Genomic DNA, 25,879 nt, shown 5'->3' on the forward strand with positions numbered 1-25,879 from the left:
AATTGTTCTTATTGGGACTGAGTCTAAAAGCTGTCCTCACTTCAAATCTCTCATTGTTCTCTGTGGGAGTGAGGCCACAGGGTGCCCTTAGCAAAGATGGCCACTTTCAATAGATGTGTATCCACCAATCCCCTCCCCTGCCCCATGCAACCTAGAAGCAAAAAAAGATCGCTGTGAGGAGTAAATTAATGGAGGTGATGCCCATTTTTGGAAAGGGCAGCCTGAGGGCTAAGTTCCATTGAGGACAATGGAAGCTGGCAGCCATTTTGAAAGAGAGGACAGTTCTTCATGAGTTTCTCAGAAGGACCATATTATTCTTCAGCTTCTGCTGAAGAAGAATTTTAGATATGAACAATAATGGGAAGAATTACCTTTCATGCTAAATATTTAGGTAAAAATCTACCCATTGTACTAGGTTTACTCAAGATTCAACTCTGCCAATTTTTGTGTGGATAGATAATGCCTGAGCTAAGATCATGTTGGAGGAGGGTGGGAATTTTACGCCAATTGCTAAATTTTTTAAGGATCTGATTTAAAATTAATTTATAAATTAACAATTTACTTTTAAATGGTCAAAAAATCCACTCAACAGTCAAGAAATATATGCTGTAATTTTGGGGAGGATACAGCTGAGGAAATTACTCTTTCATTAATGACTTGGATAATGGAGTGGATAGTATGTTTATAAAATTTGCAGATGACACCAAGCTGAAAGGCGATGCAAGCATTGAATATCATTTGGAAAAGCTGACTAGGTGGTAGTACTGAGGAAAAGGGTCTGGGGGTTATACTGGATCACACATTGTTGGCTCATATTCAATGTGATGCAGTTGTTGAAAAGATTAATATCATTCTGGGAGTATTAACTGAAGTGTCATATGTAAGACATGGGAGCTAATTGTTCTGTTCTACTTGGCACTGATGGAGAATCAGCTGGAGTATTGTATCTAGTTTTGGGCATCACACTTTAAGAAAGGTGTGGGCAAAATAGAGAGAGTCCCCAGGAGTGCAACCAAAATGATCAAAGTTTTAGAAAACTTGACCTATGAGAAATGGTTAAAAAAATGGACGTTTACTTTAGAGAAAAGAAGACTGAGAGAGGCCTGATAACAGTCTTCAAATATGTTATGAGCTGTTTATAAAGAAGACTGTGATGAATTATTCTCTATGTCCACTGAAAGTAGGGACAGATGTAAGAGGCTTCATCTGCAGCAAGGGAGATTTAGGAGAGATATTAGGAAAAACTTGTAGCTATAAGGATAGTTAAGCACTGGAATTGGTTACCAGGGACATTGTGGAATCCCCATGATTGGAGGTTTTTAAGAAGAGGTTAGACAAACACCTTTCTGGGATGGTCTAGGTATACTTACGCCTGCCTCGGTGCAAGGGGATGAATTAAATGATCTCAGAAGGCCTCTTTCAGACCTTCATTTCTATCATGTATGATTTTCATACATAACAAAGAAGTTGAATTGTACTTGAAGTGCAAAATGCATCTCCATTTTAACTAGGAAGCTGCAAGCTGTGCCTCCATATTAGTTTGTCAGAGACTTTTGGAGACCTGATTCTCTGTTGCTCTGCACCTTGTATTAGTTATTCACTTTGTATAGTGTCAATGCAAAATCGGTGTAAAATTATATCAAATCAGAATGGTAGGGCTTGATTCTCATTTACAGTAATGCCACTTTACACCCCTTTGGCAAAGTAAACGGGACTTAAAATGAGTGTAAGTGTAATTTATGCCCATTTTCAGATCCTGGTACACTGCCAGTGCAGCATCAGTGGCCTTGATGTAAATGACAGGTTTCAGAGTAGCAGCCATGTTAGTGTGTATCTGCAAAAAGAACAGGAGTACTTGTGGCACCTCGGAGACTAACAAATTTATTTGAGCATAAGCTTTCGTGGGCTACAGCCCACTTCATGGGATGCATGCAGTGGAAAATACAGTAGGAAGATAGATAGATAGATAGATAGATACACACACAGACACACACACAGAGAACATGAAACAATGGGTGTTACCATATACACTCTAACGAGAGTGATAAATTAAGGTGAGTAAAACTATTTCCCCATGTATATTCCCCCACACCCACTGTTCCTCACACCTTCCTGTCAACTGCTGCAAAGGGACCATTTTGATTACCACTACAAAAAGGTTTCTCTCTCCTGCTGGTAATAGCTCACTTTAACTGATCGCTCTCGTTACAGTGTGTATGGTAACACCCATTGTTTCATGTTCTTTCTGTATATATATCTTCCTACTGTATTTTCCACTGCATGCATCCCATTAAATGGGCTGTAGCCCACAAAAGCTTATACCCAAATAAATGTGTTAGTCTCTAAGGTGCCACAAGTATTCCTGTTCTTTTTGATGTAAATGAGTATCACACCCATAATTTTAAACCTATTTTGCATTCACTTTGCACAGATGTATACAACTGTACAGAATGCAGGGTAATGGAGAATCAGGCGTTGGGTATTTAAATTTGTCTTGACCCTTAACAGTCCACAAGTTAAATGAATGCTTAGGAGAATGTACTGAGAATATATGTTATTATCTCGTAAAGGTTAATGTACTTAGGCTGTTTTCATGTAACATAGTAAATATAGATATAAATAATTCATTATAATTTTGTGACTATTAGTCTTTATTAGGTAAATGTATGTATAACAAAGTAAGCAAATGTTCTTAACACAACCAGAAACGGAATTTTCAACAAACACAAAGGATTTTCATAACATGAGAGTTAATGGATGTAGCCATATATCACATGTGCCTAATATACTTATTCCAAAAGAATAAGATTAATATGATTTTGTGGTATGATTTTTTAAAATTTTAAGGCATGCCAAAATATTACCAAAATACTATCTTAAAATAATATGGTTTTAGATTCTGAAAACTCTTCTTGGTACAACACTGCACTAAATACACAGACAAAACCTAAAGTTATTAGATGATAATTAATTAAAATCCATATTTTATCAGTGATGCACAAAAATAAAAATCATGAAGATCTTATTGTTCAAGTATCAAAATATTTTCCCATTTTAAAAAGGCAGTTTACATAGACTAGGAATGAGTACAAGGTTATTTAAATATAGAAGTCAGCTTTTAAATTCATTAATCTATTGTACTGGTATTGGTAATCACTATCCTATTTTAAGAAATATTGCTAGGTTTCAGAATTTACACTCATGTTAATCCCACCTGCTTGCTATATATTAGTGGTGCCTTACATCTGTTGCAAATCACCAGTTAAGATGCTTACCCTTTCATCAATGTGGAAGAAGAGCTGGAACATGCAGAAAAACCATGTATTCAGACATCATTATTACGTTAGCCCGTTTGGAACTGCTAGTAAGTTTTAAAATAAAAAGTTAAGGTAACACAGGATTTCAGGTAATGTAAACTTGAAGAATGGAGGGCAAATGTTAATGTTTATGAAGACTGTGGAATAACAAAAATGGCCAGAGCCAGGCTTAGTGTGTCCAGGTCTAGTGAACCAGCTAAAGTTTCAATTTATCAGCTAAAAACTGTACTAGTGTAGCTATTTGTTTGCCATACCGCAATGTCTTTCCTGAAATACTGGATCCTTGAGGCATAACTTCCAGAAAAGACTGTGAGGAAAATGGTAAGTAAACTTGAGGGTATTAAAATGTACATCCTTTTAAGTGCTCCATGAGATACCTGCTTCTCCAGCTCATGGTGCATTCCAAACATCTCTGGCAATATGCCCCTGTCCTGACATCTAGTACCCTGCTGTACCAGGTTTCACAGATTGGAAGGCCAGAAAGGACCATTATGATCATTTAGGAGTTCTCAGTCTTTTTCTCTCTGACACTCCCCAGCATGCTATAAAAACTCCAGAGCCCACCTGTGCCACAACAGCTGTTTTTCTGCATATAAAAGCCAGGGCTGGCATTAGGGGGTATCAAGCAGGGCAACTGCCTGTGGCCCCACACCACAGGGGATCCCATGAAGCTAAGCTGCTCAGGCTTTCGCTTCAGCCCTGGGTGGCAAGTCTTAGGGCCTTGGGCTTCAGCCCTGCACAGCGCAGCTTCAGCTTTCTGTCCTGGGCCCCAATGAGTCTAATGCCGGCCCTGCTTGGCAGATGCCCTGAAACCTGCTCGTGGCCCTGCAGGGAGCCCTGGCTGGACCCCTGGTTGAGAACTGCTGATCTAGTCTTACCTCCTGCATAACACAGGCCAAAGAACCTCTGCCTTGAGCTGCTCTTAAGCTAAGAAATCCGACCATTGCATTTTTTTTCCTGAAGCAGGTAAATTCATACTAGAAAACTATACTAAAGTCACCAAGATCATCTTAAAAAGGTTCAAGAAAGTGGGGCAATCACCTGAATCCCTTTTTTTTCACATTTTTTCTATTTGTAAAAGTTTTTCTATAGCCTGTTCCTCTAAATCCCCTATCACCTGAAGCTGAGCCAACTCAGTTATTCACAGCCAGTTTCCATGGAGGACTGAATGAATAAAGGGCTATAAAGTAAGGATTGTACAGTTCCTGACGTACTGAACAAAATCTATCTATACACCAAATGTGGGTCAAACTGCCCAAACTACTTTCTAAATCATTTCTTTAAAAGCTTTTCTCCCTTTTTTCCACCTATTTTTTTTTATTTGGGGGGGGCGTGTTTTGGCTCCCTCAATAGAAACATGTAACGGTCCATTAGGTGCAACTCAGGTGACAATGTACCATCTATGTCATTTACTCAATGTGTTCAGCACCTCTGATACATGAATACCAACCTAATGCGTCAGGATAAGCTTTCCTGATCCTACCATGTTGAAATGTTATGCCACAGACCAGGAAAAAAAAACAAAACAGCTTGAAAAAAAAGCTGCCTAAAAGTGCACTTTTTTTTTTTTACTTTGTTTCAAAAAGAAGAAACCCAGCAAAGGTGGAGAAACGCTGATGATCTCCATGGAGTGCTCCGTTCCCCATTCGCAGCCAAACTTCATCTCCCTTGGCAAGTTTTAGCACTGCACTGTTTCCTGATGTGTCAGCTTTTCCTTTTGATTCATAGCTAAAAATGAGTATTTTACAAAGAGTTAAGCTTTTCTTTTGTCAACAATGATCAAGTAAGTCACCTAAAAGAAAATGCTAAGCCTAAAAAACACATTGTTTTGCTCAGTGTATTATGTTTTAAATTGTAAATCAAGGCAGGGTTGATAGGCAGGTGTTGAGTCAGACAGAAGACGTTTATTCAATTGTCTCGCAGTTGGTTATGTAAATTAAGCACTGTAGGCCAACACAATGAAAGCCAAATCTACACACAGAGTAAACAGAGAAAAGGGGAGGTACTGGCATTTGTCTTGGGGGGCAGGGGGAGAAATGAACCTTGAAGAATATAAATAGAATGTAGTGTGTCATTTTGGCACCCATTCACTAAGGAAAGCCTGGAAAGAGAAGAGGAGGTTCACGAGTGCTTGGATCCTGGTTTGACTGAAAACTGCTAGTTCTGCAAAAGACTCATCCTTGGAGGGAAATTACTTCATTACATTGGACAGGTAGCTAGTGGTAAGTGGAGACCCAGGTTTACATTTTATGTTTTTGTTTTATAGGTAACCATCTCTGTTTGTATTATCTTCGCTCACTCTCTCTTAAATCTTAGCCTTTGATAATAAACTTATGACAATAAATAATGTATTGCTTTCACTATAAGTATGTCTCGGTGCCGTTATGTTATACTGGAGCAGATCCTCAGTTGAATTAAACTGGTGGGTGCACTGTTCCTTTGTGGGCAGCTTACCTGGTAATTTCTGTGAGTGTCCTGTGGTTAAAGGGGTGGCTACAAGAGAAAGGGCTCAGGGATTGAGGTGCACTGATAGTTAACCTGCAAGACAACATAAGGGCTGGCAGAGCCCCAAGGCGATTGTTTGGGTGGCTAACAATCTGGCAGTGTCTGGGAGCTGACATTCAGTTCAGCACAAGGAAATCTTCTTCCCACTGGAGGTAGAGGGGTAATAAAGTGACTCACAACCCTGGGTACCCTTGGGAAGCATCACAAATGGATCCCCAGATGTCTCACATATCCAGCTATCTACAAATTCTGAACCATACGATGAACAAGTGACTGAGCTCAAAGTCTGTCCTTTTGGATTCAGCCAAGGGCTTACGATTCCTGATCGCATGAGTCAAATAAAAACTTCAAAATCTAATTAGCTGAGATAAATTCTCTGCAATGTGTGACAGGACCCGATTAATAGCACCCTGGTCACTGAGGTTGGTGCAGCATTGGGCAGAGTGCAGTCTTAATTGAAGTCAATTAATCAGTTTCTGCTGAGGATTACTGACCCTTGGGTGGCAATTGTTGGGTTAATGAGGCAACTGACTCAGTAATTGGGAGGATATAAGGAGGAGGAAGCTCAGAAGGTGAGGCTGGGCTAAGGAGAAAAGGTTGCATGGAAGTCTCCTGCTATAAGCCTGCAATATGCTCTGTTATACTTTGCAAGGGAAGAACAAATACACAGGTGATGAAAGGGTAACAAGCTGGTGTGTGTTTGTGGTTAGGAGCCCAAGAAAGAGGCCAGGCAATGTGGCACACCAGGTAGTGACCGAGCCACCCTGTGACACAATGACATTATGTACGGCACTTAGCCTTCTTACTAATCCATAGCACTGTAGCTGAAACTTCATCTCTCTTTAGCATGACTTGCTTTATTGTAACTTTCAGTAAGGCTGTCATGTAGATGGCCTGTACTATACATGCATCAGAATCAACTGGGGATGAACACTGTTATTTTAATCTATCACCGTATGTTACCATTAGATCAAAACTGTGACCATTTGGAGAATCTGTCTATGTACAATGTATAAATTCTGGCTGTGGAATTCACCATTTGCCGACAGGGACTGTAGCAGTCTCTGCCAGACCAGGGAAAACAGTCAGACATTAAATCTTTGTGGTTGCCTATTCGGGTGGAAATGCCTTGAACAAAGGGCTTGTCTGAAGCAGGAAAGTACCCATCAGCAGAATAAAGAAACCAGGTGTTTGTAGGGTGACATACAAAACATGAGGACTCAGAGAGACACATAGAAAGCTTTGGGGCAGGAGAGAGGAGCATGCTTTTGTACCAGAGGTGTGCTGTTTAAATAAGGGTCCAGCCAAAGTGAGAGAAAACTAACTGATCCATATTGGGGAAAACAAATCTGAAGAGAATCCATGAGCTTCTGAAGAAGGATCCTGGTACAGCAAAGGACTCCGCTAAGGCCAAAGAACTCTCCACAACTGGTGAGCCCCGCCTCCACCCAAGGCACGGAGATGAGTACAGATGTGCTTGGCTTCCCCCATCCCCCATACTGCTAAGTAAAGAGTACTGGTGTTTAGAATCCGGTGTAAAGTCTGTGTGTGTGTGTTTGCTTTTACTATTGTGTGCCCCTGAAGAGAGTTAAATTGTAAACCCAGAGCACCCGCATGGCTGCCCTTCTGAAAGTGGGTGTTCTACATGAAGCCTGAGGGGTCAGCACTGGTCCCAAGTGTTAGGCGGTTGGACTTTGGGGATTCTGCTCTCAGAGGGGGTGCTAAACAGAGGAACTGCACCCCAAGAATTAGCCTAGACTCCCCCAGGAAGGGGCACTGCCTGGACTCTGTTCAGACTCAAGAGGCTTAAAGCACTAGGGGCCCAGTGTGGTGGACTCCAAACAACAGCCTGGGGAGTGTCCAGCCAAAGATGAACTCTACCAGGGCTCTGTGTATATGACAAAATCACTAGCTCCTTCCCCAGTGGTGGGGAAATTCTAACCAAGACTGAATTTTAGTCGCAGGCACATCTCTAGGAATGACACACAACTATGAATCTAGGAAGGCAAACGTTCCACAGGCTGTTTCTTTCTGATGTGTTTCATACTACCACGTTCCCTCCAAAATGTGTAGTAAGAACCGACATCCATGCATATCTGTCTAGCATGGTAAAGAGCACACATCTCTCAACTTACCTATATAAACTGAAAACTGTATTTCCATTGTGCATGAGGTACACGTACACTTCCTCCACATCCTCATGTTTCATCATGCTGAAGGTGAAGAAATACACCCCTGAAAAAGATATCATGCGCAACATGCATGTGTGTTTTACATAGGTAGGTGCTAGGGTACATTCCGCAGACGGGTTTGTTGGTTAAAAACGGGAGGAGATTTTGCCAAACCCAGGCGTCAGTGAAGTCACTGGGAGTTTTCCCTTTGACTTTAGCCAGACCTAGATTTGATTCAGTCATCTGATTCTCCACTGAGCACGGGATCACTGAAGTCAAGTTCCAAATAAATACATTTACTTAAAAATGGCAGAGCCTTCCCTCCCAGACTGAGAAGGAAATGACTAAAACATCCAGTCCAATGACCTCCCCCATTCCCTTCTCTTTCCTGCTTCCTTGCTCCTATCAACTCATTGCTTTCCCCTCTTAACGCAGTCTCCACAACATACGTTTTAAAAAATGCAGATACGACACATGGCACTAATCACCCTGATCACTTTGTCTGTACTCTGTCCCTTTCGCTCACCCTTTGTCTTGTTTAGATTTTAGCTCTTTTTCTGTGTTTGAAAGTATCTAGCTATCTTGTGGGTGCTATTTGGATATAAATAACAAAACATAATCATAAACGACATGGCCTGGAAAATAAAGTACTATATGTGGCACTTTAGAGACTATGGTCCCAATCCTGCTGTGAGTTCTGTTTGGGCAGAGCTCTCAGCCTGGGCAGAGATTGCTGCGGAATCCTGGGCCTGACATGGAAAAGTTAGCCATGATTTGCATGTGTCAGTGTGGGTGGTAAATTCCATGTGTATACTGTCCTGCAGAGTGAATTTTGTTTTCACTCAGCAATCTGAAGGAAGTGGCAAAATGACCCAAAGTAATTTCAAATTCTTCATCATACCTTCATCAGAAATAATTCCTGACTCATTATCATCAGTTAATAATCATTCCCATATTCTTGTGATTTGCACATGTGATCTCCTTCCACTTGCAAGGGAGGCGGGTATCTACAGGAACCCACTATGACTGACATCACTGTATGGTGGTAAATAAGAAGTTAAGGATTAAGGATCTGATCCTGCAAACACTTAAGTAAGTGCATAACTTCACTCACATGACTAGCTACATTAACCTCTAGGCGACACTGTTATGAGTAAAGTTACACATGTGCATAAGTGTCTGTAGGATCAGAGCGAAAACAGGTCCAGAGGGCTTGATACTCATGTACGCTACAGCCACTTTTTGCAGCTCTGGCTGTGTAAAGGAGTTTACAGTGAATGGAAATGTGATTTGCGCCCACTTTAAAGTATAGTTTAAGCAGTACAACTTGTGTATGTAGACCAGGCCACAGTGCAAATGAGAACCATGCACAGAGAGCAAATGATGTGCTTATTCTTAAAAATCGTCCCTCTAGAGCAGGGGTGTGACCTTGCCAGGACAGTGTGCTAGAATTTGCACTGCCACCTCCCATACTCTACTTGTTCTGTAGATAAAAGGACATCACCAGTCTCTACGGCTATAAATTTTCCCCCGTGTATAAACTCCAAAGTCATGTTTTAAAAACTCACCTCAAAGATTTGAACCACAATGAAGACAGATAACAGTTGCTCCTATTTGAAAAATTACTACTTAAAGTTCCCTCAACTTTGTCTTGAACTCCTAACTTCCCCAACCTGAGGCAAAGCCAAGAGTACTTCAGTTAAATACTAGTCCTAGTGAAGTCAATAGCTAAACTTCCTTTAATTTTAATGGGACCAGATCTTTCTTTTAATCAACATCTGACTGACACTTTTTCAGACAGAAATTTACACTACTTTGCTTTATAAATACTCACCATTCACTGGGGCACCAAATCTACCAGTCATAACATCAAAGAAGTTTCCAATATTGGTTTCAACACTACTGAAGATTATCCCACTGTTCTGATTGCTGAAATGGGTTGCCATAGAAGCCATGAATGCAATCTATAAAAATATACGTCTGATTTAACCAGTGGTTAATGAGCTGGAAAAGGATGAATATAAAAACATGATCTACAGGCTTTTTTCTGACATGTGCAGTATATTTATTTTCCTCACAGAGATGTTCTTTTAGGGTCTAATCCAACTGCCGTTAAACCCCAGTAACAAAACTCCTATTGAATCAAATTGCAGGAGGACTAGGCTCCTTAACTTCAATGGAACTATTCATGTGTGTGTATATAAAGTGAAGCACATCATATGGGTAAATGTTTGCAGGTTAGGGCCTTAGTTTTCGATTTCACTTTTACTTTAAAAGCTCAGAGTGATATGATAGAAAAGTTATAATGTAATGTATGGTATTTTAGCATAAACATGATAACATTGGCTTGCGTAGGTTCCTCAAATCCATTTAATTCAGTTACTGCTTTTAACTCAATGTTAGCTGTAAATAAGGCTCAGTAAACCCCATACATGTTATTGTGTCTTTCCAGCTACCGATCAGAAATGGCTTAAGCAATTCTGAGGCCATGTGATTAAGGCCTCTCAAGCTGCCCTGTCCAAGGTTCAACATTCTTCATCCTCTACCAGCTGCTCCAGCTTCCTTTGCCATGCTAGCTCAGGCTGCTTGGATGAACATAATGGGATGAAACTAAGAAAAGGGGAAATTTAGATTGAGAAACTTCTTGACAGTGAGATATATTAGGCTGTGGAAGAATGTTCTAAGGGAAGTGGTGGATGTCCCCTCATTTGGGACATTTCAAACTATGCTGGACAAGATACTAGAAAATGACTATTTTGCCTCGGTAGGGAAATGGGCCGTCTCTTAGTTTCTGTGATCTCAAGGCAGCTTGGGACAGTGGACAGGGCATAGGACTGAGGGTCAGGAGACCTGGGTCCTAGAAGGCCACAAACTTGCTAGGAAAAACACTTAACTTCTGTGAAGTGCTTTGAGACATATAGATAAGGGCTAAGTATTTATTATTAGCATTAAGTCTCATAGGAAAGGCTGTTTTCATGAGAACATCTGAATTAGAACCAGAAAAAAGACCCCTTCAGAATCAAAGAATCAAAATCACAGGAGTAGGTTCAGATCCAGTGACTGAAATCCTAAACCCCCACCAGAAATTCAAAGAGGTTCAGTTTGGGCTGATTTCCCTTTTCCCATATGCATTTGATAGACGGGAAAGCTGGTAAAAGTGAACTCAGTTAAGTTAATGTGTTGATGTGAAGTAGTTACAGAGTGATATTTTATGCAATGGATTAATTTTTGTCCAAATGCCATTTGAAATTCTAATCAGCTCTAATCTGTTCTTCTGGAGCTAACCAGAAAAGTAAAAAATAATGCCTTTCATCCACCTTGTCTCGTTTCAACATAGCAGATCAGAAACAGATTCATTCTCTTTTAAGATAGTCCTGGTTTTAAAAGCTTTATACATGGGATCATTTTCCCCTTCTCTCCCTACCCCTCCAACATTCCAAAGCATAGTCTAGTTTTAGAAACTATAGGTTATATTGGGCTGATGCTTTTTAAGCAAAACAATTTGTTACAAGCAATGGGGAAATTCTACTTAAAAACTGATGGCATGATATTCAGTTATTCAGCAACGTTTTCAATTACCACCAGAATATATACATTGGTAACAGTCCTGATAGCTAACTTCAAAGTTAGAAAAATACCCAGAAGGAAAATAATTGTAAGAAGGATGTTTTTCAAATCATTCTACCATAAAATTCCTCCCAGCTAATGATCTTTATAAGCATTCTCCAGCTATTGTGCTGTATTACAAATGCCAATTAGTTTTGGAAACATTTTCAAGCTGCATTTTATTCAGTATAAGAACTCTATCTTGATGCAACATTATGACTGAGAATTTAATTACAGGAAATTAAAAAGTTATTGCCACCACACTGCACATATGTAGCAATTTGTACTGGTGTATTTGCTGTTAATTTTCATTTCTTTTATGCATATGCAAAAACGTAACTGAGTTATGGTTGTTGTGGAACCATAACTTTGAATTTAAGATGGGCCCAGATTACAAAGTTTGGGTCTGTAAACTCAAACTACTTTCCCCACCCCCACTAAAAAGTTAAGGAATGTTTGCATCTAGGTTCCTTTTGTATATTCTACTTAGTCCCATCAGTGGTGCACCGGGCTTGTGCTGGCCATGATGCAGGAAACAGTGTTGGTGATACTGGATCATATAGATGATGGATGCTCTTAAGGAACTTAGGCCCAGATTTTTAAAGGAATTTTGGCATTGGTCCTCTGAGCGCTGCAAGGCTGAGGTGATTTGGACAGCTATGTCCAATTTTCCAAAATGACTTAAGTACTTATGCCCCCAAGGCCCATTGACTTTCAACAAGACTTAGGGCTTGTTTAGATGGTCAATTAGTGTGCAGCAAGCTGAGGTGTAAATCTTCAGTGACTAGCATGCCATTCACTATGTGTGTGGACTCTGCTACTGCACTCTAAAAGTTTCCTAGTGCACTTTGATCTACTCCAGGAGTAGATCAGTGTGCATAGAGAACTTTGAGTGTGCAGCAGAGTCCACACAGTTAGTGCATGGCATGGTGGTGTGTCGTTTACCCCTCAACTTGTCACACGCCACTTCTCCATATACACAAGCCCTCAAGCTCCTAAGGCCCTTTTGAAAATTAAATTAGCCCTCTAAGGGCATGGCTACACTGGAAACTTCAAAGCGCTGTCACGGGAATGCTCCCTAGGCAGCACTTTGATGTGCGAGTGTGGTCCCCCAGCGCTCAGAGCCTGTTTACACTAGCACCTTAAAGCGCTCAGACTTGCTGCGCTCAGGGGGTTGATTTTTCACCCCCCTGAGCCAGCAAGTTACAGCGCTATAAAATGTAAGTGTAGACAAGCCCTAAGTCACGTGGGGCCAAATTTTAGGACTATTTAGGTGCCTAAAGATGCCTATAGGTGCTTAGTGGGATTTTCAGAAGTGCCTAGATGCTTTTGATAATCCCATTAGGGGCATAACTGCATCTTTAGGCCTTTAAATATCTGTCCCTTATGCCTTGAAACACTGACTGGAGTAGCCACCTAAATAACTGTAGAAGTCTGGACCATGGTGCCTCTTGTTTTGGTTGTTTTTATTTAACATGAATCAGAAAGTGCACCAATATGTATTTGTTGCATGTTAATAAAAATGTGACTGTGTCATTTACTGTTCTTTTAGCATGTGCACATTACCTGAAAACTGGCAATAAACAGGTATTCCAGCTGGAGGGGGTTTATCCTCTGTCCAAAAGGCATATCTCTGTTTGCTTTTTACAATAAAGATAGATCAAGACCTGGCAGCACTTCTTCAGGGTGACTCTGGCAATACTTGCAGGACAGGTTTCTTAATAATGACAAATAGTGTGTATATCACACCATACTTCTTGTTGTTCAGTTACAAGTGGGCTTGATCTATAACTGTATTGTGGTCACTGGGTGCTGTCTTTGAGAGGGGAACGGAAGCTATTCTGTAAAACGCATGCTAAAGACTTTGTACCTGAAGCTCCGGTGGAATCCCAGGGTAACCCTTCTCTCCTTTTGGTCCGTGATGGCCACGGTCTCCCCTTGGTCCCAGGTCCCCCTTGTCTCCTTTGTCACCTTTGGCTCCTTCATTGCCAGGTGCTCCATTATTTCCATTGTTCCCATGATTTCCTTTAAACAATCAAAGCTTTCTGGTCAGTTCAAATAATCTCTCGGTCTCTCAAATCATATCTGTGACAAGCTGCTTGCCTTCCCACCCCCGCTCTATAACAAAACCTCTTTTCAGCATAATAAGACCCACGTTTAGATACCAAGGAATAAAAAATGGCTATGGGGCTAACCTGGTGGATTTAAGAGATTTTAGGATTTTGGCGGGGGACTTGAAAAAAGGAAGTGGAAATACCTTTAAGGAATAAGGATCATGTGACCTAGTTGCTGGTGTATGAAATGGAGACTTCTCAGGCCATTGCTTGATTTTAGTGCTAGCTGTTAATAGTAGAGGACCTGGGGACTGCTAGGGAACAGAGTGTTACAGGGCTGTCAATAGTAAAGGTGGTTTGGTAGTTGAGTCCACTGAACAGTTTGGATTTGTTTGGATTTTCCCTTTGAATAAAGGCTCGCTGTTTGAACGGCTGTGTTCTTCCTCAAAGTAACCCCGAAAAGCAGCTTAATAGCCTTCTAATGCATCTGCACAATCAAAAGTGATTCGGGCAAAGAATTAGGCAGTCTTCAGGGAGTTTTTCACAGGCCAGCTAATGCAGCCAATTCTGTCTATGTTTCAGTCTATGGTTGACTAGTTAGGTTTGAAAAAGCTGCTTACGTTACTTTAGATAAGTGTAGGAAAAGGCCAAGGATCCATGATGAAACTCCGCTGATTTAATTTCAAAATGATAACAGTCCCCGTTACATAGACAGTAACTGCTATTTGTAATAATATCCTACACTTCCCAATATTTACTTGAGAAATACTGAGCAACCATCTATGGCAACTGACAAGAAAGCAAGACAAAAGCACCATATCTGTGGATGAACGCTTTTCACAAAGCAAATCACTCTATATCTGACACCTCCGTCCTCATCCTAAAAGGAAACCTGCTTTCACAATTGGGATATGGGCAATCTAACCTAATGGTCAGAGCAGGAGTCAGGCCAGATCACACACCAGGAGGTCAGAGAGCAAAACCAACAGTCAGGAGGCAGGCAGAGGCAGGTTACCTGGAAGTCAACAGCAGGCAGTGGGAGCAGGTATTGCTGGGGAAGCAGATGTAGGCAGGGGAAACCTAGGTTCATGGAGAACTTCCTGTTCCTATCATTGGCTTAAATAGAATAGCAACAAGAAGAAAGTCAAGGAAAGTGTGGGTCCCTTACTGAATGAGGGAGGCAACTAGCTTTTTCCACATCCTCTGTCACTAATGTACTCAATGCTTTCTTTGCCTCTGTCTTCACGAACTGGTCAGCTCCCAGACTACTGCACTGGGCAGCACAGCATGGGGAGGAGGTGACCAGCCCTCTGTGGAGAAAGAAGTGGTTCAGGGCTATTTAGAAAAGCTGGACGAGCACAAGTCCATGGGGCCAGATGTGCTGCATCCGAGGGTGCTAAAGGAGTTGGTGGATGTGATTGCGGCGCCGTTGGCCATTATCTTTGAAACTCATGGTGATCGAGAGAGGTCCCGGATGACTGGAAAAAGGCTAATGTAGTGCCCATCTTTAAAAAAGGGAAGAAGGAGGATCTGGGGAACTACAGGCCAGTCAGCCTCACCTCAATCCCTGGAAAAATCATGGAGCAGGTCCTCAAGGAATCAATTCTGAAGCACTTAGAGCAGAGGAAAGTGATCAGGAATAGGCAACATGGATTCACCAAGGGCAAGTCATGCCTGATTAACCTAATTGCCTACTATGACAAGACAACTGGCTCCGTGGATGAGGGGAAAGCAGTGGACATGTTATTCCTTGACTTTAGCAAAGCTTTTGATACAGTCTCCCGCAGTATTCTTGCCAGCAAGTTAAAGCAGTATGGATAGGATGAATGGACTATAAGGTGGATAGAAAGCTGGCTAGATCGTCAGGCTCAACGGGTAGTGATCAATGGCTTCATATCTAGTTGGCAGCCGGTTTCAAGTGGAGTGCCCCAAGGGTCGGTACTGGGGCTGGTTTTGTTCAATATCTTCATTAATGATCTGGAGGATGGTGTGGACTGCACCCTTAGCAAGGTTGCAGATGACACTAAACTGGGAGGAGTGGTTGATACGCTGGAGGGTAGGGATAGGATACAGAGGGGCCTAGACAAATTAGAAGATTGGGCCAAAAGAAATGTGATGAGGTTCAACAAGGACAAGTGCAGAGTCCTGCACTTAGGACAGAAGAATCCCATGCACTGCTACAGACTAGGGACCGAATGGCTAGGCAGCAGTTCTGCAGAAAAGGACCTAGGGGTTAGAGTGGACGAGAAGCTGGATATGAGTTGACAATGTGTGCTTGTTGCCAAGAAGGCTAACAGCATTTTGGGCTGTATAAGTAGGGGCATTGCCAGCAGATCGAGGGACTTGATCACTCCTCTTCCAACCCTGATAGTCTGTGATTCTATGAACCAGTCAAGACCTACTTGTGTTCCACTAATCAGATCCCAGGACTGGAGTCCTCTATCCGAGTTCAGCTTCTATTTCGGCACCTGTTAGCACATTGCTGGCTGGCAGGTTGGAACTTACTAGCTTCTGAGAACTCTGTAGACCAGCATTCATGATTCCCGCACACCACCTTCAAATGATGAGCCTGGGAGCTTAAATTCATAATTGTGCTAGCTACTAAAAATCATGGGCTAAATTTATGGTTTATTACAATAATCTATAACTCATTAAACCACCACCCCTTTTCCCTCTCCTCCTCCTCCTCCCAATCCCCAACTACTTAGGTTAAACAATCCGTTCCACCTTATATTTAGCTGTGACACTCTGAGTCCCTTTCCCAGACCTGAAGAAGAGCTCTGTGTGGCTCTAGAGCTTGTCTCTCACCAACATAAGTTGGTCCCGTAAAAGATATTACCTCACCCACCTTGTCTCTCTTATAGTCTGGGATGAACATGGCTACAACAACACTGCATATAGCATTACCCTTTAACATCAGTAAGATACTTATATGGCCCCACTGCTGTAGTACAGAGATCCCCAAACAGTGGGACGCACCCCCTTGGGGGGGAATGGAGGAATATCCAGGGTGTACGGTAGCTCCCACACCAGGTCCCATGGGGGGCGGGGAGGGAGTGCCACCCACCCCCTCCCCGCTCGCAGCTCTGCTCTGGTCCCATCCCCAGCCACATCCCGGGCTACCAGCCTTGCACCTGACCCCGTCCCCAGCCCCGCCCCAGCCCCCAGCCTTGGCCACTGGCTGCAGCTCTGTTCCCAGACAGGGACTGAGGCTGGGGGTGAGGCCAGGAGCGGAGCTGCACAAGGCCATGGGCCCGGCTGCTGGACCCCACCGCAGCCCAGCTGCAGCTCTGCTCCCACCCTCACCCCCAGCCTCAGCCCTTGGCCATGGCACCACTCCTAGCCCCAGACCCACCCCCAGCTGCGGCCCCAGCCTCAGTCCCTTTAACCCTGTTTGTGTCTTCCCAGGCCCCCCCAAGCCACAGCCCCACTCCCCGCCCTGGCTGGGAGGCACAAGACCCTCAAAAGTTTGGAGACCACTGCTGTAGTATCTGAGTGAATCACAATCTTTAGTATAATTATCCTCACAACACCTGTGAGGCAGGGAAATATTAGTATCCCCATTCTACATCTGGAGAACTAAAACACAGAATAGCTAAGTGATGTGCCCAAGGTCACAAAGGAAGCCTGATGGAACAGAGACTGGAACCTAGCTCTCCCAAGTCCCACTACAATACCCGAACAACTGGACTGTCCTTTTCCAATGAATGTAACTAACTAATTTATGCATCTTATAATCAAATCTCTGTGCTTGTAGCTCTGTGATAACAGTGGATAAGGCTGTGTGAAACACCAGCACAGATACAGTGACTCCAGTTAGGATCACATAGGATGTGTTGTAAGTCAACACTGAGTCTGACCCCATAGGGTCTTCTTTTACTCATATAGGTCCAACCCACACAGGAGCCAAATAGTCAGATTCTGTGCTAATATCATGCAAGGACACTGATCTAGCTGGTGTGATTGTAAATCAGCACTGAATTTGGCCAAGCTATAGTTTCACATTGGACGAGGGCATAAATAGGTCCATATTGCAAAATACAATCCTGTGTATCTGCAGTATACTGACTGGCACTGGGGGTTAGTGGGGCAGGGGAGAGGGGTATAATGCAAAACATTGTACCATCTTCTAAGCTGCCAAATATTTATGACTTTACCTTCCCTAAATACAAAGTTATGTTTCTGTGTGAAAAGCCTCACCATGACAGTTCCCCTATGTCTGTAGAGTTATACAGTATTTATGTAGAGTAAAGGGTTGATGCATGATTCACATAATAAATCTTATTTACAACAGGCTAATGCCAACAAATTTCAAAGTAACATGTTATTTTTTACATTTTTGCCAGCCAAAGCTGCTTATTTAAACACTTTATACAACACACACCTCACCATTACTGGAAACTGCTACCACCAGAATATCAACAGTCTGTTTAAAGAAATATTTAATAGGGATACCAGAACCAGAGTTACTGTCAGCAATGTGTAGAAAGAGACAGAAAGAATGAAAGTAGTGAATGAGTAATTAAAAAGAAAAAAGCCAGGCTGTTGAGGCAAGCTACCCAGACTGTGACACAATCCTATATGTACCACAATTGTGTTATAAAACATCTTAATGAAGATAATTGCTAAAGCAAACCTAAACCCACTGTCTGAGCACCTTTTCCCCTTCCATATATCTCCCTCTCTTTTCATACCCACACACATACAAACCCTGGACCAAATTCTGCTCATTACTAGAGTGCTGTGTTTTTCTATGCCCAAGAGAATTCATACGCTGGCTGTCAAACTGGTTTTTATTTGACATTAAAAAAGACAAGAAAGAAAGAACAAAAGTGAGTTTTCCATGGGGGAATAGAGTGTAAGTGTGTCTCCTCTGTAAATGTTTGCAGCACATCTGGGGAAGAAATGGCTCCTGTCTTGGAAATTTATAAATCATCATTTGCAAAACAAAGAAAACAAAAGCAATATCCACCATAGGGCACATGCCTTTAATTTCAGTGGAAGTGTCACTCAGATAACAAAGAGCAGAATTTGGCCTACGAGCGATAAGAAACACATTACTTTCATTAATGATGGATCCACTAATTTTATTAGCAATTGGTTTTGATTAGATTGGAACCTAAAACCTGACTCCAAATCCCCACGCAGCTTATGGGAAAGTTTGGATCTGGATCCAAATCCATATCCGAGCTCAGCTGCTTGCTTGGGCCAATCTCTGGTTTTCACACTCACAATCTGCAGTCAGACTGATCAGAAATCCATTGGAGTGACACTTTTACCTGGCATCCCAGCAGGCCCTGGAGGTCCCGGTGGCCCTTGATAGCCTCGAAATCCAAACTCTCCACGGCAGCAGCTACTGCAGTCTGGATGTTGAGGTCCACTTGGAGGGGGCTGAGTGAAAAAAACATAGGTTTTAAATTCATAGAGTGTATTTGCTATACATACATCTGCATCCTGGTAGCTGGGTCTCCACTGTAGCCCCCTGCTTGTACATGCTCACAAGCTTTCTGAACATTTCTCCTTTGAGACGGAAATCTTCCATGCCTGGTCTCTCCCTAAAGAGGTTGGTTTTGAAATTTTTTCAGTTGTTCTTGAGTTATAACATCATTTTTCTATCAGTTTCCCCACTTGAAAAAATATTCTTAAATAAATAAGATCAGGTAACTAAAAAGTGGTAGAACTTTTCAACTTGGTCTCCAATCGTGTATTTTGCTGTATGCAGGCAAACTACAATTCCTGCAGGAATACTCAGACTTACGTGGCCCTTGGTGCAGGCATGCTAGCCTGTATGCAAAGAACTGCAGAATCAGGGCCTTAGTCTTCAATGTGGAGAACTGACTCTGCTAAATCTGAAGCAATATGAGGCTGGATTTTCAAAACTGTGTGCACATGTGCAAACTCGAATTCCTGCACAAAAAGTGGATGTGCCTGGGTAAATAAGGGGTTGCAAGTATATGAGTCAGGCATTTGAAATAATACGCAGGCTCATCTGAAAATCTAAACCTCAAATGGAAAAAAAACATTTGGGACATTTTGTTACACTGTGTGTGTGTGTGTCATGATGGAAATCTTGCACTCATCATATGAATAACATATTGTGTAATGATGTATCAGTAAAGATATACTTAGTATGAATTATATGCAGCAACATTTATTGTATAAGAAAGTTTGATAACATTGTATATTTTATAGTGCTTTTCATCCCAAAGGAATTCCAATTTATTTTATGCATACACAAGTGGCTTCACATTCACAGACATAGATTTCATAACTGCAAAGGGTTCTCAATTAAATATTCATATCGATTCAGTAAAATTACAAGGATTGTGATGAGTTCATTGAAGTTGAGCTCCTCCTTTTTCTTTCTGGAAAATAAGCCCCAAACCCACAATCTGCAACTTGAAAGAATAGCAGCCCTGGAAAAAGGAAGCCCAAATCCACTAGTAATTGGTGGACTTGGCAACCCACTCATGTCAGGTTCTTCAATAAGTGACTTTGAAAATCACATAACTCCCCAACCACCTGCAGAAAAAGCTGGCAATTCCCATTGTCATTTGACACTGATGTTCCAAATAGTGCAAAACTCATTTGTAATCTCAACACACTAACATCTCTGCTAGTCTATCAGAATTTTTTTTTAAATAGCTTCAAACAGACTAATCCTATATTGGAAAAATAATGAATGTGCAATGAGGTAACGCAAAGAAATTCCATCCTGTTACTGAAGTGACAAATGACACAAATTTGGTTCAGTTGACTTATGTCACCAGAATCCTTAGTTTTTCCTATATGGCTGGTTGGTTATTAATTCTCTTCTTGTCAATATTTAGATGGGAGATTGTAAAGAATTTTTTAAAAGGTACTTTAGGAAGTGATTCTTTGGTAGGTGGAACTCTTCTCTCTGACCTAGTTCAGAACCAACCCTTAGCATTGAGCCAGGGGGCAGGCAAGATGCTGTCTGATACATGCATCTGAAGATCTTCTGACACTAGAAATCATTAAGGATTCTATGGCCTTTTTTATAAGACTAGTTGTGTTAGAGCCAGTATCTGAAATTCAAGTTGAATCACTACAGTCTGTTTACCTAAATTCTCTTCCGCTTCAGCTGGAGATGGTATTTTTCACTTCCTGTCAACAAGAGTTACGTGTAAGTGTGCAGTGTTGAACTTCTGCTATGGCCATGCAAGAGGTGGTTCCATTTCAGTACTGCAAAAGGTGGTTTCTCTATAGATAAATATAACTTCCTGAGCCATTTGGAATTAGGGCTGTATGTTTTCCTGGTTCTAGTCCACAAACCGCTGAGTCATTGGCTAACTCATATCATTTTAATCAATAGGATTAAAATATGCAAAATACCTGAGAAGGACAAGGCAGGGTAGAGAAGAGGATAAAGAGAGCAAGGTTAGAGAGAAAAAGGGGCTGGTGTGACTAACTTCTGTCACATTTTCAGCAATCCATGAGTGCCTCGTGTCTTAGGACAGAAGTAGAGAGAAGACGCTGAGAGGAAAGGAATAGAAAGAGAGTTGTGTTGTACTGAAAACTGTTAAAATGGCAAGCTGTTGCTTTAAATTTGAGCTGGGAGTTAGGGGGGTTCCTGACGCTGCTTGCAGGCTTGGGCTCTGTAGGGAAGTGTGCGATCTGGGCCTAGCTTTAAGAGAGAGAATAGATTGCTGATATCCTCATGCAACTTAATTCTCTCTCACAGATTTCAACAGGACATTACATTTAAAATGGGCCAAACCCTGCTAGGCTGACTTAAAAGTTGTCCTGTTGACTTCAGTGGAGTACTTGGGCAAGTTCTGACCTAAGATTTGTCCTATTAGACTTAAAAATCTTTTGACATAGGAGTGAAAAATCTGTTCATATTCAATGCCCCCAAAACAAAGAATTTTCAGGTTAGGTTTTCTTAATCTGAGGAAACACAGAGCTCTGTGTAAATGAATATGTTTTAAAGTAAAAATCTGGGGATATGAGACTTAAATGTGAATGATGAATAAAGCTACTTTCTCTAACCCTAGAAATGGGATCTGAAGATTCATTGAGACCCATTTGTCAAAGTCCTTATAAATTCTATTGCATAGCAAACCTGTGGAATTTTTTCCTAAAATTAAATTCAGTAGCTTGTGAAAATCACCTTTCACACAGATTTCCAGGGACAGACAAGAGATTAGAATGAAGATATTTGCTAGATCTCTGAACATTATACTCCTGAGTTTTCTTAGATTGATAGCTAGGAAATCTATCAGTTTAGGAGGCAGCTAAATAGTCAATAAAATTCCTCTAATTTGAACCTGTGGACCAATTATAACTGGAGACACAGACCTTTTTCCATTTCTTGCTGGCTTTCGTTAAGGTTTTATCTTACTCTATCCAAAACAAGAAGTTAAATAAATACCTGCCACCATGGGTCCTGTTCTGAATAAGAAGGGGGCAAACTGGTGTACATGGGTGGGGCGGGGACAACTTTCACCTGGCTCCCTCTTGTAGCCAGAGGTGTTTCTGCAGCACCCTCCATCTGTCAGCACCCTCCATCTGTCCCCTCTCTTAAGAGTGCTTTGGGAGCCCCATATAGTCTTTTTCAGGATAATCATCAGCTCTGAAAATGGGTCAGCAGCCCAAAGTAATTCAGGATAGTCGTCAGTGTCCCAAACACAACATCCATCATAGCAACCCCATAGCTTGTACCCAAATCCAATGATCCTGCCGATTATGGAGCTTTTATTCTTTCCAGCAGAAGCTTAGCCTCCTGGGTCTGCCTTCCTTCCTCTGTCAGGACACGTCCTGTTCTGAGAGGGAAGGCGGCATATATATGCCTCTCCTTCTGAGAGCTCCTCCTGATTGGTCAGGAGGGAGGGGAACCCTGCCTCACCCTGTGCAGCAGGGCTCCTGATGCCAAGCCCTTAAAGTAAGTGTCTTGGGATCTTTCCAATCCACTGCTAATTCCCCAGGACCACCTCCTCTCCTCCAATTTTGGCCGGTTCCTGAGCCTGTGCTCACACTCCCATCACTAGGATGGGGTCTTCTGCCCCTCGTTAGGCTTAAAGGGCCAGCACACCCCATTATAAAAGGGCATGGAAGTCCTTCCGGCTCCTTCTAGATTCACCTCATCTGGCAAAATAAACTAAATAAATAAACCACCAAAAACACAAGCAAAAAGCCAGTATGTCGAGGTGCACTCCAATTATATCAAGTAGCAACAGAAAGAAGATTGTATCTATATCTGTTCCATACGTATTGTCAGCTACAGGGCTTGAGGAAATCGCGCTATGCAGCTCATATGTTATCAGCAATGGGGAAAATTCAGCATAGAGAGGGGCTTGCCTATTCTCTTTGGCCCCTCTTTGTCACCTCACAAGCTCCTTAGACATCTGGGGGATGAATTCTCCTGGCATTGTCATTGAATGAAACAGCTGGACACATAGGGGGCATTCTAGGGGCAAGACATCCGCAAGGCACATGCAGCTACAGGGATTCTCAGCTGTTGCAGGTGGCAAAGCAGCTCAAAGGAAAACAGCTGCTGGCTGTTCTGCTTTCCATTGAGGGTCATACTGATCCTTGGAGCAGCCCAAAATTGGGTGAACCCAAAAGCAGCTTGTGCCTCTCCACCTGAGAATGCACAGTCTCTAGTGATGGAAAAGACATGTTAAATCAGCCATTCCATGCTGAATTTCCCCTATGGTACGTTTGCTAGTCTTTGATCTAGTTTTAAGTGAGCCAAGAATTGGGATTGCATCATTGCCCATGGGAGATTATTTTCCAGACACAGGAATGGTGGACGTGAATGACCTGCAGACAAGTCAACTGTGTGCCAATTGGCTGAGTCCCTCTTGCTTAATAATTAGTTCCATTACTGTAAATGTAAAGATCATCTAAATACATGGTGCCAAATAATATCCTTGGCTATACATGCAGCCCCCAATGACGTCAATGGTATTATATGTCACAGGGCTGAACTGGGCCTTTTTGGTTAACTATAACAAATTTGTATTAAATTATATATTACTAAAAATAAATTAAAAGTCAATTCTTAAAGTACAGGCCACTAGCTCTTGAGCTAAAGGAGAATCTTCTTTAATTATTAGCAGCATAGGGTCTATGGTATACAGTTGCATAGTGTTCCATCCAATAGCAAGAAGTGGAACACACAAACACTAGCTGGCTCATTATAAGATACCCCCATTGATTATACTGTTTATGTACAGAAGTTCAATTTAATGTTCTGTAACAAAGGAAGTTTATATGCTGTTCTGTATAACCATTTAACTGTAGGAAATGTCGTTGCTGTATTTTGAACTTATTGTCATGTTTTGCCATATCTCAATCTCCTTCAGTTCCTTAAGCCCATCACAATTACCTAAAATCAAAACTCATTTCTACTTGTCATGAAACAATTATTATCCATCCCACATCTGCCTCCTTCTGCTTTTGGAAATTCAGGATCCAGGGTTGAGACTGAAAAAAATTATGTAATACTGTCAACTGAAATGTAAAGACTCAATCATTTGCATTCAGTAGGGGAAATAAAACTCTCATTTTGTTACTGACTATAAAACATAGTAGACGACAAAACCTCCAGCCCAGAGCAGATGTAAAACTTTCCATTTTGTTTACTGCTCAATAAAACTTCATCTTGTCCCCTTCAACGTTTTTCCTTTTTAAAAAAAAAATCTGGATTGCAGTATTTTACATATGACCAGGTGAGGTAACTTTCCCTTTGCTCGGAGCTAATGACTAGAATATATAAAATGCTATGTAAAATGCATAAGAGATTCCTAATAAAAAGCAAACTCTACAGTCCATTTAAGAAGCATTAATTCCAGTTCTTTTTTTCCCCCACTAAAAAGGGCAGCAAATACACAATAGCATGTTATATCATACCTACTTATGTCTCAAATGCAATATTACTGCCAGGATTTAAAACCAAAACAAAGTCCACCTTAGAGGCTATCCATAGCAAATATTCGCTAGTGCTTTAAATGATTTTCTCAAACTCAAAAGGATGAATTTTTTCTATACATACATTTCAAGTAAACTGGGATTTTTTTTCTCCCAGTTGAACAGTATCCTTCAGAATATCATCTGTTTACCAATTTCATAATTTTTCTTCACATGCAAACAATGTCCTAAATAGATTATAAAATCTTAGTCTACTAGAAAAAAATATTCTGCAATAATTGAAAAACTGTATCTCACCATATCTGATTGCATAGAATCAAAGTTTCACCAGAACATCAGGCTGCTGGTTGTGTTCTCACTGCCCCCACCCCACTGCTTGCTCTACCGGTTCATTAAAAGATTCTGTGAAGCAACCCAGTAGCATACAGACCAATAAGCAGCATTACTAAACCTCTTTACTTAAATGTATCATTTCATAATCTTAGAAAAAAATCCGATTTCAAAGTTATCCTTAGAAGATTAATTCAGAGTACCTGGACTCTGTCTGAGGTAGTCTGTGCTACATCATCTACCTCTGGTCTCTGGGCTTTTTGGTCTGTAGAAGTGCTATTATCATCATCAATAGTCGACTCTATAAGTTGACTCCGCTGTCTCAAAATTTCCCTGCTGCTGGAACCTTTATGGCCAGTCTGGTGGTGACTTTGCAATACTTTGGCCACCGCTTTATTAGATCTTCTGCTCACCTCCATGTATTCATCTTGACACAGGCAAAATGGAATTAAAAACAAAGCCAGCAGATGCCAAGTGATGAAATCCTTCACTCCCATGTTACTCAAAATAACAACTTCGCAAGAGTCCGGAAAAATGTCTTTTAGAAGGAGAAGCCCGCTTACTGCATCAGTAGTTATGTGGTCCTTTCCACTATTTCCACTGTTAAGCTTGGCACTTAGACCAGTACCAAGTTTTATACGTTTGTGCGCAATAAATAAAACCATGAAAATGCCAAAGTGACAGGATCCTTCATCCAAAATCAGTCATGCCTCCTTAAACAAACCAAGCATTATTCACCACAATGAAAATTGATTTGTATGCTGGAAATGGCCACCACATGTAACGGACTCCTGTGGTTTCTATTTGGGGGCATTTAAAAATGTGACACTTTGCGGGGTGGGGATGGGCATGTTTTCATTTAAGTGTGAAGAAATGTGATGGAAAGGGAGAACATGTGGCTAATGGTTTCTATTGCTTGATTAGACATGGACAGGCTATGAATTCACACTCTGAAATATCTTTCGGACACAGTCATCTTCTTTATTTGCCAGGAAACTCA

General features: G+C 41.5%; 1 protein-coding gene across 1 annotated transcript; it reads right to left on the bottom strand.

The window, feature by feature from the left end:
- Window positions 1-4,885: 4,885 nt before the first annotated feature.
- On the bottom strand, window positions 4,886-25,376 carry C1QTNF3 (C1q and TNF related 3). The gene is made up of 6 exons (XM_045021241.1): window positions 25,083-25,376; window positions 18,933-19,044; window positions 13,470-13,624; window positions 9,828-9,957; window positions 7,958-8,057; window positions 4,886-5,045 (listed from the first exon to the last, which is right to left on the bottom strand). The coding sequence occupies exons 1-6, from the start codon at window positions 25,374-25,376 to the stop codon at window positions 4,886-4,888; spliced, it is 951 nt and encodes a 316-aa protein (XP_044877176.1).
- Between the last annotated feature and the right edge of the window lie 503 nt (window positions 25,377-25,879).

This window comes from Mauremys mutica, chromosome 6 (assembly GCF_020497125.1).
Source record: "Mauremys mutica isolate MM-2020 ecotype Southern chromosome 6, ASM2049712v1, whole genome shotgun sequence".
In the NCBI taxonomy this organism is placed as follows: Eukaryota; Metazoa; Chordata; order Testudines; family Geoemydidae; genus Mauremys; species Mauremys mutica.

What these genes read in the sequence shown, in the direction of transcription:
- C1QTNF3 (XM_045021241.1), bottom strand. Translation starts at nt 25,376, where the DNA reads ATGGGAGTGAAGGATTTCATCACTTGGCATCTGCTGGCTTTGTTTTTA. An exon ending in CTACCTCAGACAGAGTCCAG is followed by an intron (nt 19,045 to 25,082) that starts GTACTCTGAATT and finishes TTTTTCACTCAG; the next exon opens with CCCCCTCCAAGTGGACCTCA. An exon ending in ACAGTTTTCAGTTTATATAG is followed by an intron (nt 5,046 to 7,957) that starts GTAAGTTGAGAG and finishes ACTCATTTTTAG; the next exon opens with CTATGAATCAAAAGGAAAAG.